We start from the raw sequence: 16,632 nt of genomic DNA, 5'->3' as shown, positions 1-16,632 counted from the left end.
GTGAGTGATAACTACGGCCCATACGAAACATTCCTTACTTAGGGTGCACAGGACTTTCTTATTGTGATGTTTAAGAGGTCCCTAGTGGATTTCTTATTCTATCTAATTTCATTCTATTCAGTCATATAATCCTGATAATGAGACACAAATGATACGGTTCATGACTGACTGATGGCTTCTGACTTCCAAGACGCACAAAGTAAATCGCTTGATCCTGCGCATGCTCATTCACAATTTGTCCCCGGACAATGACATGGCCTATTCCTTGACGCTGTTGGTTGAGGAATTGGGGGATTTCCAGCTCGAAAATCGCACGTTGCCCTTTTGGAATCTCACCAACCACTTGCAAAACCGCTTTAAGCCAGGACACCTAAACGGGGCAAAGTCTCGAACTTAGCCGGTTCATGGGACTTGTAGGGTGTTCCACGGGCCTCTAGACAGCCAAGTCTCCATGCTTGCATGCCCTTAGAATAGAACAAAAAAATGACATGACCTAAAGTTCATCATTTACCTAACTAACTCGGTTATTCCACATTAATTATTCAATGTGAAACCCTGCTTTGCTAATGCCTCAAATAGAAGTCAACACGCAGAACCCAAGCTTCCTTGGAAAGAACAAAAATTGGAGTCTAACGGAGAGGGGTTATGAAATTACCCGCACTCCGTTCCTCCGTGGGTTCGTTGGGGGGCCAAGCAAGGGACGTTGGAAAGTGCCTCCCAACTGAAACTACATTACCGTTGTCGTTTTTGCAGGACCTATCTGGTGACGTCAACTAGATGACGCGGCGGCCAGTCGTCACATCCGCGTGCTTCTCTTTTCTTGGAGGTGATGGAGTTGACTTAGACGGCTGACTTGGTATTTCCATTTGGACCTACAAGTCGATTGGAGATGTTCATGGGATGATTCGGTTTGGTTTACAGGTAGCTTTAGCCCGAACAGACAATCGTTGTGGGAAAATCTCAAACCGAAACCTACGAGGTCGTGGGAGATTGCACTGCATGTGGGCTCTCTCTCGCTCTCTCCAGACAATGAATTTCATATTTGAAAATAGAGAGAAAGTTCGATAAGCTTCACAAATATTAGTAAACTCTCTAACGAAGCAAGCATACATAATCGTTAGCTTTCACACTACACCTCCGTTATAAGGTCAACAGCTTATGCTAGAAAAGCTTCCCCATCACACTTCTCCATCATAGATGCTATAAAAAGGCCTCGCAACCTATCTTCTGCCATCACATTTGATCAGCGTTTCTTCCCTTTCTCGCTCCTTTCATTTCTGTTCTGAGTTTTTCTCGCAGCAATGTTGGATCTCACCGCAGACTTGGTAGCTCAGGCGGCATCCAACCCTCTCATCGTCTTCTGTTTCTTCCATTTACTCATAGTCATCATCCTCATGGCCCCAAAACCCAGCTCGAATTCCGAAGAGAGCAGCGAGTTTCATTTTCCTATTCTCACTCACAACAGTGTGATAGATGACCAGAGAATAGACATTGAGCAGCCACGGGAACAAAATGTTTGTCTTGGAACTGTTTGGAACCAACCCTATTTTAGGTCCGTGGGTCTACCGAGAACCCGTTTTCCTTTTTCATCAAAATAATATGAGCATATGAAATGACAACAAAAATTATAATACACAAAAGCAAAAATCCAAAAATAATAATAAATAATAGTATGATCCACAAACAACAAACCCGATATAAAAATAAAAGTGCAATTCCGAAAAGCAATAATGATCTCGACTTTTATTCACACTTCAATTTTCGTTGTACCCATTAAAAATGAATTTAGGATAAATAACATGCTAAAACACCGCATCATGAACACAGCATAAAACCAAAATCATAGTTATTTGGACACTACATTATGGTTTCTTTTTTTTTTTTAAGTAACTAAAAACCGGTTCTAAAACGGTCCGGTGGGTCTTCACCTAGAGAACCGGACCGGTTTCAACCGGTTCCCAAAATTTGACAAGAACCAATTCCCGACCCTGTTTTCGGGTGGGCCGATCCGGGTTCCGGGTAAACCGTCCGGTTGCACACCCCTAGCAGCCACCCACAAATGATGAGACGTCGCCAGTGGTTATGGAGTCATGCGTCAGTGAAAACTTAGAGAAGGAAGAGAGGAGCTACGACAATGAGTGTGAAGATGACAATGAAGACGATGGCGAAAGTACTAATGACGACGACGATGAATTGCGAAGAAGAGTTGAAGCTTTTATTGACAAGGTAAATAGGGAATGGAAGGCAGAGAAATTGAGAACTCACTATCTATGTGAGCAAGTGGATTTGTGAGCCCTTTTTGTACTAAGTTAAGGAAACTCAACTGGGATTTGTTTCCCAATCTTTGTAGTAACTATAATATGAGCGACTAACGATGGCTGTGAAGTATCAGTCACCCAGAAATTCTAGTGAATAAACTAGTATCCCTCAAAACAAGAAAGTTCCTCCACGGTCAACTCTCTCTGTCTACTGGGAAGGAGGGCTAATCATGATGGAAGTAACTAATGAACTAAACAGAAGATGAGCTGCAAAAGATTCACAAGAACTTAGCATTTGCAGAAGAAATCAACAGTGGAAACATTAGTGTCCTGAATGCATAATCCTCTGAACTGATCAAAAGCATCATCTCTGACAGTGTTTTTAGACAATATTCAGTTATCCAGGTGTTTGAAAGGGAGAATGTCAGTATAAAGCCTTGCATCTATCAAGAGGGGTAACACAATATGAGGGAAAAAAATCCCCATGCACATCAAAGGGAGAAAATCTGACAAAGCAAATGTTATGCTGAAAATATGCAGTAAATCACCATCAAAGATCCGACAATCTATTGGACTGCAAGCCACTGCCACCATAGTATTGCTTCGTAGTTTCCCGCGAAAATTCAGCAAAAGTCATCCCATCTTTCAATCGTAAGAAAAGGGGAGGAACTGTTTTTTGGATTTCATCAATCAGTTGCGTCCTTTTTTGCTCAGTGAGACAAATATTATCAGTAGCTACTTCAGGGTATGATAACTGATCCATCGGATAATCAGATAGAGATAAAGTTTTACTCCATGCAGGCTGCAAGAACACAACAAAAGTTTCTCTGCTCACATTATCAACTTTTGGTGGTCTGCGCACACAGTGAAGGCTTGAGCGTAGCTTCCCCCTGGACAAGACATTAGCCGCTTCACCCACTTGAATTATGAAACTTTCAGGAGATGTCTTCACCGTTAAGATACCATTCCTAATGGGATTGAGAATTTGCAAGTATGTCAGACCATCCGGGTAAGGGCCCTCTTCAACACTGGCCACCGAAGTTTCACGATCGGAATTCAGCTCTGGTGGAAAAGCAGGTGAAAGAAACATAGGAGCTGTTAGAACAGTGAAAATGCCATAGTCATAATGCCACTGCTGCCATAGATTGGAATTGGACCCACAAGACTTGCCTTCACCACCATTTGTCTTCTTCTGAGGAATTGGCTGTGGTTCTCTTCCATTACAGAAAGCATGATCATCTACCTTCTTTTGTTTAGCAATTCCTTGCTTGGATCCGAGTCTTCTACCATCTTGTTTGAGAACAAGGTTTTCTGCCCTTGAATGGTAGTGAATAAGACGGCCTTTAGCAGCGCACGATTCCACTAAGCTTTGTTCTAACTCATGGCCACCAATGGCCCCATCACATATTCGTGCAAGACCAAGCCCGAGTTCCATCATCAAGGAACCTAGCTTCTTGAAGAAAAATCCAAGATGATCAAACTCTTTGTCCTGAAATTCCATTGTAATATCCAAGTTAAGATTGTCCATTTCTGAATCTAAACTATTCATGTTACTTATTGCTTTGCTTTGAGCAAGCTCTGCACCTTGAGCATATCTCAGTTGCATAGCAAAAGAGGAGACACTCCTATAGGGATCCTTCTTGGGAACATCAGTCCCCAGTTGATGAGCCTGATATACAAAACAAGAGAACAAGATACCTCAAAACAATAGGAAAAATAAACAACTACATAAGAGATAACAAATACCAAGGTTCTCATCGCGAGAGGGACTATGCACGAACAACACATTTAACAAATTGAGTAATTAACAAAATGAAAAATGACAGTACACAACATTGAGGATTTGGACATAAGATAAAGCTCAACCAAACTTCATGTCAACAAATTCTAGTTATCCTTGACCTTTGAGGTTTTGTGGGGTTGATTGTCCTCCCAGTCACTAACATGAACAAAAATGGTGATATTATGCCTCCATTGATCAATAATTTCGATTCTTGGGAAGTATTCCTTCCGCTCTCCTTCCCAACTTGTATTTTTTGGTCCCACGTGATTTTTCCTGATTTCTATGTTCTAGTAACCCAATCCAGATGCCAATATATTCAACAGGTTATACCCATGATCGATGAAATACCAATTCGCACAAGTTACACTTGCAGCGATTCGAGTGAATTTCTTACAGGATCTCCACTTCAGCTCCTCCAATACACCATAGAAGCATCCCAAATGCTGATAAGTTGCCAACCAAATGGCACGAGAGACAAAATAACACAGAGTCAATTCCGAACCCAGATACTAATTCGCACAAGTTACACTTGCAGCGATTCTGAGTGTATTTCATACAGTCTCTCCACTTCAGCTCCTCCAATACACCATAGAAGCATCCCAGATGCCGATAAATTGCCAACCAAATGGCGCAAGAGACAAAACAACACAGAGTCAATTCCGAACCCAGATACTAATTCACACAAGTTACACTTGCAGTATGTCCGCTTAAGCTCCTCCAATACACAATAGAAGCATCCCAAATGCCGATAAATTGCCAACCAAATGGTGTGAGAGACAAAACAACACAGAGTCAATTCCGAACCCAGATACTAATTCGCACAAGTTACACTTGCAGCGATTCTGAGTGTTTTTCACACAGTATCTCCACTTCAGCTCCTCTAATACACCATAGAAGCATCCCAAATGCCGATAAATTGCCAACCAAATGGCGCAAGAGACAAAACAACACAGAGTCAATTCCGAACCCAGATACTAATTCACACAAGTTACACTTGCAGTATGTCCGCTTAAGCTCCTCCAATACACAATAGAAGCATCCCAAATGCCGATAAATTGCCAACCAAATGGTGCGAGAGACAAAACAACACAGAGTCAATTCCGAACCCAGATACTAATTCGCACAAGTTACACTTGCAGCGATTCTGAGTGTTTTTCATACAGTATCTCCACTTCAGCTCCTCTAATACACCATAGAAGCATCCCAAATGCCGATAAATTGCCAACCAAATGGCGCGAGAGACAAAACAACACAGAGTCAATTCCGAACCCAGATAAGTCATAGGTATATTGCGCGTATGGCATGAGATGATAGCTCACCAACAATCCAAACGCAAGTCTACAAACTACCATCTGCGGCCAAAATTTTTTTCCTCTCTCTTTCGCGAATACGCATTGCGGAATAGGCACCAGATAATCACCAATCATTGCCACGCAAATACATATTCTTAAAAGGAAAAGGAGGGTAATAATCGGCGAGAATACCTGGAGAATGCGCCTGCGACGCTCGGGGTCGAGAAGAGCGAGACGGCGAGAGAGAGGAAGGAGCTTACGGCGGAGAGCGGAAGCTTCGGCTACGTCCCTCACGCACAGCAGACCGGGGCCGGCGGGGCCGAGAGCCTCCATCACGCTCCTCCGGATCGAATCGAGCCGCTGAAGCTCCGCCTCCGACGAGGAAGAAGGCGACGACGGCGGTGAGGACAGGAGGACGAGATCGGAGTAAGAGAGCTCGTAGGGCTGCATCACCGTCGCCGTCTCTGCTTGCGCTCGCTCCATTGTACGGATGTCGCCGTCCTCTTCGGAGACACTGGAGTGACGACCGCGAAGCGATTCCGGCGAGAGGGCGCGTCGCGAACTTTGAGGGTTCTCTTGACGCCTCTGCTAATATTTATTTTCAATTTTTCTTATTCTAGAAATTAATATGGACACTATCACCCTTTAAATGTAAGGGAAAGTACAAAAATACCAAAACTTTAGAAAAACCTCAAATAAGGATTCAAAGTGCATTTATTTACTTAAATATAGATTCGAAGTGAATCTCATTTTAAATAAAGGTCTGAAATGACATAATTTATTTCAAACGAGGCCCTAAAATGATCATGTAGTCTAAAAAAAGGCATGATCTCAAAAGTATTTATGTTCTTTTTTTTCCTTTTTCTGATTTAAAAAAATTAAAAATGATAAAAGTATAAAAAAAAATAATTACATGCCGGAAGGACGGTCCTTATTTGAGAAAATACGAGCTCTTCTGACTTTTATTTGAAATTTTTTTCTAAAATTTTGAAGATTACGATAAATAATTTGCATGGTAACTTTTTACCTTCTTTTTTTATAACATCAGCAATTTTCACTATTTTATGCTACGTCAGTAGGAGCAAAAAAAAAAAAAATTCACAATGCAACACATTGGAATGACTCATTCATTGAAGGATCAACACAGAATCCATTAGAGAATAGGCCGTTGCTTACACTGGGACCATAAAGTTAGAGATGCAGCAAAGATCTGTAACCGAAACATAAGATTTTCTCTGAAGACCTTCACATGAATCTTCACGTACCTTCTGTTTTGTTCAATAATCGAGGAACGACGACGAGCCGCGGTCATGATCAAACTCACGAAGCATGAAAATGAGCATGAAGCTCGCGTCTTGCAGAATGCACGGAAAGAAACAGTAGATCTCTGCATGGACACCGATGTTCGACGAATACTCGAGCTCCAAATCACGGAGAATATCAACCCTTAAGACGGATGAAGTGTTTACATGACTATAGTAGTCCAATATGACTAAACATCGAAAACATGCCTTTTCTATTGATTACTTTCCTTGTCTAAATAGAGGTAACAAGATATTTCTCGGGTCAGGTAAGACCAACCTCGAAGAACAAACGTCAATTGAGTTTCCTACTATATCGTGCGTTCATTCGTACATCATTCCTTCCCGCCCGGACATGCGTTGAAATAGAAGCTTTTATCGACTCTGTTCGACAGTAGGTGGGCTTAAGCTGCTCGGATCAAATGGTGGGTCTTGCCCCGCTACTTCTCTCTCGAAATATGATATTGAATAGATAGGAAGACCTTGATTCCCCAGTCCCTCTTTTGTCCATCCGCCCCTAAAAACGAAGTAACTCGACCACCGGAAGAGGAACTTACCGACCAAAAAACAAAACAAGGATGAAGAATGGAAGGAGTGCAAGCGTGTCCAAATCAATAGTCATAGGCCAATCAAGGTCAGGTGAGGCATGGAGAGTCGGTGTGAGATAAGATGAGGTGCTCTACCATATATATACTAAGGGGACTTTCCAGTGGAGCGGTTCTTTTAGTTCTTTTATGCAAACTAAGCTTGTGGTAGGATCCGACCAAAAAAAAAAAGCTTGTGGTAGGATCCGACCAAAAAAAAAAAGCTTGTGGTAGGACCGTGTCCCAAAATCTTGGATGTTCACCTACTAAGCTTCTGTTTCCAATTGGATTACATCTCCTCGCTTTGTCCATCGGTTTGCAGGTGGTAGGCACTAGAGAAGTGTAGTGTTACTCCCATGATCCTCCATAAGATCTTCAAATAGTGACTCACAAAATAAGTGTCTCCATTCGAAGTGATAGCACACCACCTTTATCATACATACGACATTACATGACGCAAGAGTGCATGGTCAACAGACTCAACACACACCTAAAGCGCATTCGATCTAGGAATGTCAAAGGCAATCCAAGAACATCATTCAATTGACATAGAAATCCAAATACACCAAGATTCAAGCCCCACATCAATAAAACCAGCCCAAGTGAGTTCCTAGCGCATAGAGTCAAAAATTTCCATTTCTCAACATGCCATACATACAGCATACTACCTCGTAATCTAAGACTCATAAACCTAAAGACACCATAGAGATCATGTACAAGTATATTACCATTCACTCAAAACCAGCAGCTCACTTCACTCTAGTATCCTTAAAGCTCTTGGCCAACCAAATAGCAGTTTCTCTGGGCGAGACCTTCTCAGGTCCGAATGGCTTTAGCAACACACCAAGCTCATCAAACCTCTGCTGCTGCAACAGCCGCGCACTGAATTCCAGCAACCCTTCCAATGCCTCAGCTCGTTGCTGGTACGACGAGGTGTCGAACCGGCGCTGCTGCGACTTGAAAGATGAACGGCTCGCAACATCATCTTCATGGTTATGCTCAGCGTGGTGGGCCTTATCGAGAATCTGGACAGTGCACTTGTCCTTGGTGATTGAACGGATGGTCACAGGTGAGGCGGATGACCACTGAGGAGACGTTGACGAAGTTCTAGGAGTGGGTAAAAGGGAGTCTTCAGGAGATGTCAAGGGAAATTCCACAATCTTGTCAAATCGTGGGGCATTAACAGAGACGTCTGGAGACTGGATTCTGTGAAGGACGCCTGCACTTGTCCTGTATGGAGTTGCAGAAGCCACAGATGTTGCTGACATTGGAAGAGAGACTCTGCGTGATGGCTGAGAAGTATTTCTTGGAGTCCGTGACTGCAGATGCTACAAATTATCGGCACACGTGAGATCCAAAAAGGAGATAGTTAGATTGATGCATAAGCTATGAATCCAGCAAAACAAGAGAAAGAAGATTCAGTTATGCTTCTAACATGTCTAAGCAATTCTCCTTTATTAAGTTAAAAAGCTGGTCAGATGCATTTTCCTTGCGCTAAAGCTTAGGTCTTGCATAAAATCAAATGAATAACTATAGCAACAATATGACAAAATATAGACAAAGGTTGCGACAGCTGTCAAGTTTGACAAGGCATGTATGCAATTACGACAGAAGCCCAGGAAAAAAACAAACTAGAATGCCCATCAAGGATATTTCCTGAAAAAGCTACTTATTAGGTTTCCATCATTCGTTAATAACTCACCACTTCGCGTTTTGGACCCATGTGGGATGTTTTTGAAGTAGTTGACTGCCTTCTGGGAGTAGCAACAGCTTTTGCTGGGTTCAATCTCGGGCTTTTGACTCTGCTTGGAAGCTTTGTGAATTTGGAGTTCAAGGTGACATCTTCTTCTGAAGAATGGTCAACTGATAACTCTGCAAACTTATCAGTAATAATGGAGAAATTCCGTGCTCTTCGAATAGAGTAGAAAGAATCATGTTCGGTTCCAGAAATGCTAGGATTCAGCGTCCGGTCGTTACTGAACGACCACCTCTTTTCTCTATCCAATGAAATGGAAATAGCTTCCGGCTCCACAAATCTAATTTTCTTCATATAATTAGACTGACACCAGTCCCTAGGGTAAGTATTCCTTCTTGGACTATTCAATTTGAGGTGAACCTTAAGAACATAAGGTTGAAGATGGGGATGATTGAGCAATTCTGCAGCCTGTGAAAGACAGCATGCTTCAACATTGTGAGTTCATAGAACAAGATAGAGGTGAACAATGCCCCATGTCATGCTGTAACAACCTAAAACTAAGCAATCAAACAGAAATAGAGAATAAATGGAATATACAATAAAAACATTTTCTTTAAGATAAAGTCAACCTCAACAGGAACGTGTAAGACAACAATCAATGTAAGAAGAGGAGGAACTTTGGTGTGAGAGAAGCAGGGAGAGGGACATACACTGGGTCTTAGTTCAGGATTTTTCCGCAGCATACTCTTGATGAGCCCTCGCCTAAAGCAACAATAAGCAGGATGAAAGAACCAGGTTAATACAGCAGGACCAATTTAGTTATTCGAAACTTGCCAACAACTTTAAGTTATGAGCAATACAAAGAGATAAGTAGCCATTGGTGCATAATGGAGTTCAACGATATGGACTGTAAGGGCAAGATAACTTTGGGTATATAGAGAGAACTCACAGGGCACCAGTATACATTGTTGGCAATGGAGCCACAATAGATTTATTTATCTTGTTAATGAGAGCTCGCATATCCTGTTCAGCAAAGGAGACAATAGTAAATTAAAACAATAATTGCAGTTCAGGGTTAAAGCGCAACATGCAGTCACTTTACTCTCTTCAGACAATGAACAAACAGACCAAACCAAATATAGCATGGCTTTTCTGCATTCTAAAGCACTAATGCAATACTGAGAGTGTAAGCTCTACTGCAATTCAGAGAAATAGGCCAAACAACAGTACGATGGGAAAGCACTGAGGAAATAATGCTCTGTATATGCAGAAAATCTCATTACTGTACAATTACCATAAAAAGGAACTTTGCCGGGATTGAAAGATTAACATAAGGACCACACAAGTTAACAACTAATAGGGAAAACAGCTTCACTGGGGTTACTTTGTTTCAAGAAGGACATAAGATAAGTTGCAACACAGAAGAATATCATAATTTATCAGAAACATTGCCTGAAAAGCAAAGCAAACTGAGAACTTATGAAAGCTTTTTGTCATCAGAAAGGCAAAACTTACAAAAGCTTTAAATGCCGGTCTGTGAGCAGTCATTTCATATACGCAGCATCCTGCAAAGAAAGCCTCACTGTAAAACCAGAAATTTAACTGAAAGTGCAAGCAAGTGCTTAGATATTCACAAAGCGATACCTAGAGACCAAATATCTGATTTCGAACCATATGGGATATCTGCCAAAAGCTCTGGGCACATATAACTAGGAGTACCAACAACCTGCAATCAATAGTAACAACTAATTATAAAATCCTCACAGGAAAGAAGAAGAAAGTGAAGCTCCTTTACACCATCATACTCACCGAAGAGGCAAGATCATCAGGAGTTAACAGTTTGGCAAGACCAAAATCACCTGCACCAGCATGTACTTTAGTTCACATAATTGCAACACTATAATTGCGGAATACAGACACAGACGGAACCAATACATTTAGTGAGAATCTTCAAGCAAAAGAAAGAGTACCGTAAAATGATTACTTACCTAGGCGTATGTCCTGATCCTTTGTCAAAAATATATTCGAACACTGAAGCAATTTGGAAGATCTTTAGCTCATTGGACGTTTTGAGAATTGGGACATGAAACAGATACATAGCCTAGCACAAACTGTAGTAAAAAATGCCCAATACCTTGACATCACGGTGGAGAACATGATTCGAATGCAAGTAATCAAGTGCCATGAGGAGTTGCACCAGCCACTTGCAAATTTTCTGCAAAGCATTCAGGTTCCAGCACGAGATTGAAATAGAGTACAGCACTTGGTTACCAGACAGATACAATGATCATGAATATGGGATTATAATGTAAAAACTATGCTGGAAGTGTCAACCTCTTCAGGAAAATGGTCTCCATTGGCCCTTTTTATAGCTTCTGCCCTATATAACAAGTAGTAGTACGCTGATGTCACCAAAATTGCAAAAGGAGTCATACAAGAAATGATCTTCTCAGTAAATAATGGTGTGGTGCTTACATGTCTCCTCCCTCGCAGTAACCTATTATTATGCAAACATAGCAACCCTGAAAGTGCAATTAGCAGTCATTAATATAGAATCAAACATTAGTGGCGATGTGATATATCGAGAGGAAGCAGTAAGCCAAAATTGCTATTCAAAAGGGGGAAGAATAGAAACCAATAAAGAGATGGAATCATAGTGACACAAGCTGCTGACCTTTTCTACCCAGGAATCTTTGTACTCCACGATAAAAGGATTACGTACTTTAGATATAAGCTCCATCTACATATTTAAGAACAAAAGAATGCATCAGAACCCCTGTATAAAATGCTAACAGCAGATCCACGAATTTAGGAGATAACTAACCTCTTGGTAAGCAGAGCGACGGGCCCTATCAGTTTGGCGAGCAAGACGGATCTTTTTAAGGACATATCTGGAAGAAGAACGAAAAAAAAGGGAAAAGAATTAACATCTTCAGAATCATCAAAATTAAGCATATGAAACCATTTTCTTCTGTACATGATCCAGAAGTCAAGGGACCTCACTTCTTCTTTTCGTGCTTATGCCTCACGAGAAGAGCAGAACCAAAGGAACCCTTTCCGATCTGCTCTAAAACTTCATACTGCTCCATTCCGTATCCTGAGCTCTTCCACTAATGAGAACTTCAGAAGAATACCTAGCATGTATTCAGCGCATACATAGAGAACAGCACAAGAAACATGAGATCACCGATTTCAATGCTCTCCCCAATAACATATATTACGAGAAAGAGGAAAAGATTATGATGACCTGCTCCACTTGGTTCAATAAGAAGAAAAATTACTTTCATAAATGCATCTAATACTATGCATACAACCAAATTCACAATGAAATGAACCACTGACAAGGGACCTCCTTTCTGGTACAATATGCCTGCAAACCGTGGCGATGTCACAACTTTATAATAATCTCATCCCAAACCAATCAACAATTAGCTTACATAACGAAGTGGGAGTTAAATGCCAAAACCCTCCAACTTGCCATTTTCTTGCGCAAGCAAGCAACAGAAACTAATGAAATGCTAAATTCAAGCCCGAGTAAAAGAACAGGGGATCAAATGAAGAACATGGCACTTACATAGAACAGGCACTTAAGCTCCAATAATCGACTAAACATGTTCAGCATCCACGAGGGAAAAAAGGAAAAGGGATACTTAATTTCTCGTTGAAACAGCAAGAACAAACGAGAAGCAGCAAACCCACCAGAGAAACATCGAATCCCGCGAGAGGAAAACAGCGTAAAGATGTGTAAAGACCATACCTTGAAGGTCAAGATGGTCGGATTATGAAGAACAAAGTGATGGGTCTCTCAAGAAGCCCTGCAAGAACATGAAGAACACAGAACCAGAGTCTCGGACTTAGCCGACAATTGCACTTGAACAATCAACGGGTCCATTTAGGTCGGAGTTCTTGTTCTCTAGTGTGCAAAGGCGAGGAAGACAGCAACGCATAGCCGCAAAAAGAACTCGAAAGAAAGCGAAAGTGGAACGCCGAGATGAGAATTCAAACGTTCAAAAACCAAAATTTGGCACCCAGAAGGGTCAAATGGCGCTATCGCCCTCCTCCTTTTTCCTTCTTCTTTCTTTTTTTCTTTTCCATTTTGTTTGAATTTTTCTTGCTCGGTTTCTTCTTCTGTACTTTTTTGAGATCCTTGAGAACGACGGCGGTGCACGGGCGGGTCATACGGTAGCGTTTGGTAGGAAAGAAAGTGGGGGCCGTCTCTGTCCCTGCGCAAGAAATCGCGCTGCAGATTCTTGGGCCGAGAGCATATATTAAAACTAAAATCGATTGAATTGAATTGAATGTGACAAAGAAAAAATAAACAAATAAAAAACATACCTAAATTTTACTTTGTAATGATTTAAGCTCGAATTATTTCGCGAAAAAATGAATATTTAAAAAATAGAAATTTGAGAAATATTTTATGGTTTGAAATAGTTAGTCGATAAAAAATATTTTCTTTACCAATGGTAATTTATGTTCAATAACTTTCGTGAATGATGAGTTATTTCGTTCATTTTTGTAAATAATACAATCGATCATATTTTAAATTTTTTTTCTATTCATTTTTTATGAAACAAGTGCGCATTCAAGTACATTCGATATGTCGAGACAAAACCGCAAAGAAGAGGCACAAAATTACCTTCTCTTTGGAAAACCCTCGGGCCCTCAAATCTCCACTTACCCTCGTCTCTTTTCTACTTGACGCCATTAACCATTGCATTCGTCATGCCCGGTTGCTTTCCACTAGCGTCCCACCTCAACGCCATTATTGTCCCACCTTCTCCGTCGCCGCCCGTCGCCGACGCCCCATTCTTCCCTCCCTCACTCCCTCCCTGCCCCGCACGTGTCTGCTTCCTCACCCCCTCCCTCTCACTCTTTACATGACCCTCTCCTCTATCTCTCCTCCATATTGTGCACCACAGTGGTCATGGGGCGACTCAGATGGAGGTTGTCAATGCCATAAAGCAGTTGAGCCGCCATGTTGCGCAAAATAAGCAATCGAAAATAATAATAATAACAGTATTATTATTATTATTATTAAAATAATTATAAAAGGAGAGAATCAACCAAATATTGAATGTATGTGGTTTGTGGGTATGAACTACAGGAAGATCAATACAAAGATTTTACGATGTTGGATAATACAACGGAGAGTATAACCACTCCGATCGTTAAAACACAGTTGGTGATTCTCAACACCTAATTACATAGAATATCTTACATAGAGCCCTCAACAAATCAACTCGCAGAGCATTTCATAGTCAATATTTTTGTTTTGACTATCTAAAAAAGTGTTAAGAGTTATTTTGAATACTTATGTTATAAAAACTTAATTAACGACCCTGTTATTTCATAATTGCATAAGTAAAATTTGTTCCCATTGAAATTCTGTGGTGAGCTGCGAACCTCTTTCGAATGTACATCAATCATTGTGAAATAGAGAAATAAATAAATGAACAACTTTGAATTTCGAAAAAGGAGCATGAGGCCACCCCATAATTATATTGAGCAATGAGGAGAAAAATACTTTGTACATCTTTATGTTCAATTCATTTTACATTTCCAGTACTTTTACATAACTAATAACGATTATTCTCAACTTCAGTATCTTTAGATTTCTTGTCATTTAAATTTTCCGTTTCAAGAATCATTAGAGGAACCACTCTTCACGACTTTCGTCGGTTCGTATCTATCAATCCATATTTCGAAGGCATTTCGTCGAAAAGCATGGCGATTCAAGTCCAAACCTAAAGCGAGGAGGATAGACACCAACAACCCTCTTCAATAATGGCGTGCGTGCATAATTTCGTGCCTTTTATTTCATAAGGATGCGCCATTGTTTACTGAACGAATCTCTTTGGGAGCTTTGACAAGCATTAATGGGCCATTCAACGTACATGTGCCCAAAGCAAAAGTCGAAATCCAATCGAAGTCATAATCATAATCAAGTCGGCATTATACAGTGATTACAACCCACCACCAACTCCCCACATATTCCCTATTATCCCCATTATAATTTGGGCATGTGACCGTATTATCAAGAGCAAAAATGACACAAACGATATCTAAACTTTAAATTTAATGTGCAATATAATTTGTGAACTTTAAATTTGTTTGAGGTGGTTCTTGAATATTAGCTCAATGTCGGACTGTCATCCTTCAACTTTTAATTTGTTCCGATCTCTGAACTTTTGATACGTGTTCAATTTAATTCATAAACTATATGAAAATGTTTGATGTTGTCCCTAAACTTGAACCGATGGATAGACAATATTGAATATTTTCATACAATTCAGGGACTAAATTAAAAATGTACCTAAAGTCTAGGAATCATGTTGCACAAATTAAAAATTTAGGGACAGTATTGCACATTAGGCCAAAGTTTATGGACCATATTGCTCATTAGATCAAAGTTTATGGATTATTTTTTCATTATCCCTATTATCAATTAAAAATCCGTTCGTGGAGATCTTAATTAATTCATCCATGCTCATCCTTGTCTACACTTAATTTGATTATGAGGCAGATTGGACAGTGGAGGGTCCATTAAGGTAGCATCATTTGCCAAATCTTATAAAGAACGAAACCACTTTAATCGATACGATTCCAAGTCTCAATTAGCTGATATGCTCCCATCCATCAATCAAAACATTCCACACCAATCACGCAAGTACTTATTGCAATAATTGTTTTTTTTTGGTCGAGAGTACTTATTGCAATAATTAAACAATCCCACAAGAAAAAAAAAAAGATTAATCAAACATAGAAAGAACGAGAAAGATTCTGCTGCCGTGTCTCCAACACAAAGTCAAGTACCTGACAAACCGTGTGGTCATCATTGGTTTCATAAACTCAATTTAGATATTTTAATGAATTTATATATTGATTTCGTTTATTTCACAAAAAATAAATAATTTAAAAAAAAATTCCTTAAACATGATTGCTTGTATCACTTCAAATGTACAATTTTGATTGATAAATGAGAACAAAATATCGAATTTTGATTTGATAATTAACGGTAAAGTAATGCTTGAAATGTGTGATTTTGACCGATAAATATCTGATGATAATAATCATATCTTCTCACTCTTTCACTGATAAAAAGAAAAATAATTGTTGCGTGATCCATCTTTTCATCACTTTTTCCTTTTGGCTGGGGAAAAGGTTTGGAATAGTGTTGATATGACCACAAGAGAGGGGTATGAATTTAGGATGTAATTAGTTTGCTAAACTTTCTCGTGTTTGGTTTGCCAAAAATGATCGGTTTACGAAGAACTATTTACGGTAACAAAAAATAAACATGCTTAAAATTTGGAAATGAAATTCCTAACTTGAAAGGGGAGAACATTGAGCTGAAAAGGGATTTTTCGGAAAGAATTTTTCTTCGTCAAGAAATTTCCACCAAAACAAACAAGACAAATGTGCCAGTCATGAGATTTGCTTCGCTAGTTTGAGACTAACAAGTCAAACTAAATTGATACCATATCAATGGCGAGACTCTACCGCAGCACTTGATTGATAATCCAATTACAGAGCCACGCAACCAAGCAAGAATCAGCTCAAGCTTTTGATCACTGCAAAATCCTGTAGGCTTTATGGTGACGCGCCGAAATGAAGCAGGCGGAGTCGGATAATTCAAGGTTTCTTTTTTAAAACTCCCGTCTCGTTGATCAACTCCTATACAAGCGAAAGATATAGCCTCCAAACCACGGTTGGAC

The 16,632-nt window shown here is 40.2% G+C and overlaps 2 protein-coding genes across 5 annotated transcripts; both read right to left on the bottom strand.

Moving 5' to 3' along the window:
• Positions 1-2,623: 2,623 nt before the first annotated feature.
• On the bottom strand, positions 2,624-5,925 carry LOC115751998. The gene is made up of 2 exons (XM_030690015.2): positions 5,526-5,925; positions 2,624-3,927 (listed from the first exon to the last, which is right to left on the bottom strand). The coding sequence occupies exons 1-2, from the start codon at positions 5,814-5,816 to the stop codon at positions 2,809-2,811; spliced, it is 1,410 nt and encodes a 469-aa protein (XP_030545875.2). The 5' UTR covers positions 5,817-5,925; the 3' UTR covers positions 2,624-2,808.
• A 1,806-nt stretch (positions 5,926-7,731) lies between these two features.
• Positions 7,732-12,978, bottom strand: LOC115751996 (serine/threonine-protein kinase Nek2). Of its 4 annotated transcripts, XM_048282836.1 has the most exons (16): positions 12,672-12,977; positions 12,162-12,284; positions 11,918-12,048; positions 11,739-11,805; positions 11,589-11,654; positions 11,390-11,436; positions 11,249-11,294; positions 11,049-11,129; positions 10,903-10,945; positions 10,724-10,773; positions 10,559-10,640; positions 10,430-10,479; positions 9,864-9,937; positions 9,625-9,676; positions 8,921-9,382; positions 7,732-8,546 (listed from the first exon to the last, which is right to left on the bottom strand). In XM_048282836.1, exons 3-16 carry the CDS (start codon positions 12,001-12,003, stop codon positions 7,968-7,970), a joined length of 1,785 nt encoding a protein of 594 aa, XP_048138793.1. In that variant the 5' UTR covers positions 12,004-12,048; positions 12,162-12,284; positions 12,672-12,977; the 3' UTR covers positions 7,732-7,967. The 4 variants fall into 4 exon arrangements, with proteins under 4 accessions (XP_048138793.1, XP_030545872.2, XP_030545870.2 ...); XM_030690012.2 differs by lacking the exon at positions 12,162-12,284 and having other exon boundaries at positions 7,732-8,537; positions 12,672-12,978; XM_030690010.2 differs by lacking the exon at positions 12,162-12,284 and having other exon boundaries at positions 12,672-12,976.
• Between the last annotated feature and the right edge of the window lie 3,654 nt (positions 12,979-16,632).

Source organism: Rhodamnia argentea, chromosome 7, assembly GCF_020921035.1.
Source record: "Rhodamnia argentea isolate NSW1041297 chromosome 7, ASM2092103v1, whole genome shotgun sequence".
In the NCBI taxonomy this organism is placed as follows: domain Eukaryota; kingdom Viridiplantae; phylum Streptophyta; class Magnoliopsida; order Myrtales; family Myrtaceae; genus Rhodamnia; species Rhodamnia argentea.
Note: the sequence above shows the minus strand (reverse complement) of the source record. Positions and strands in the feature narration are given on the sequence as shown.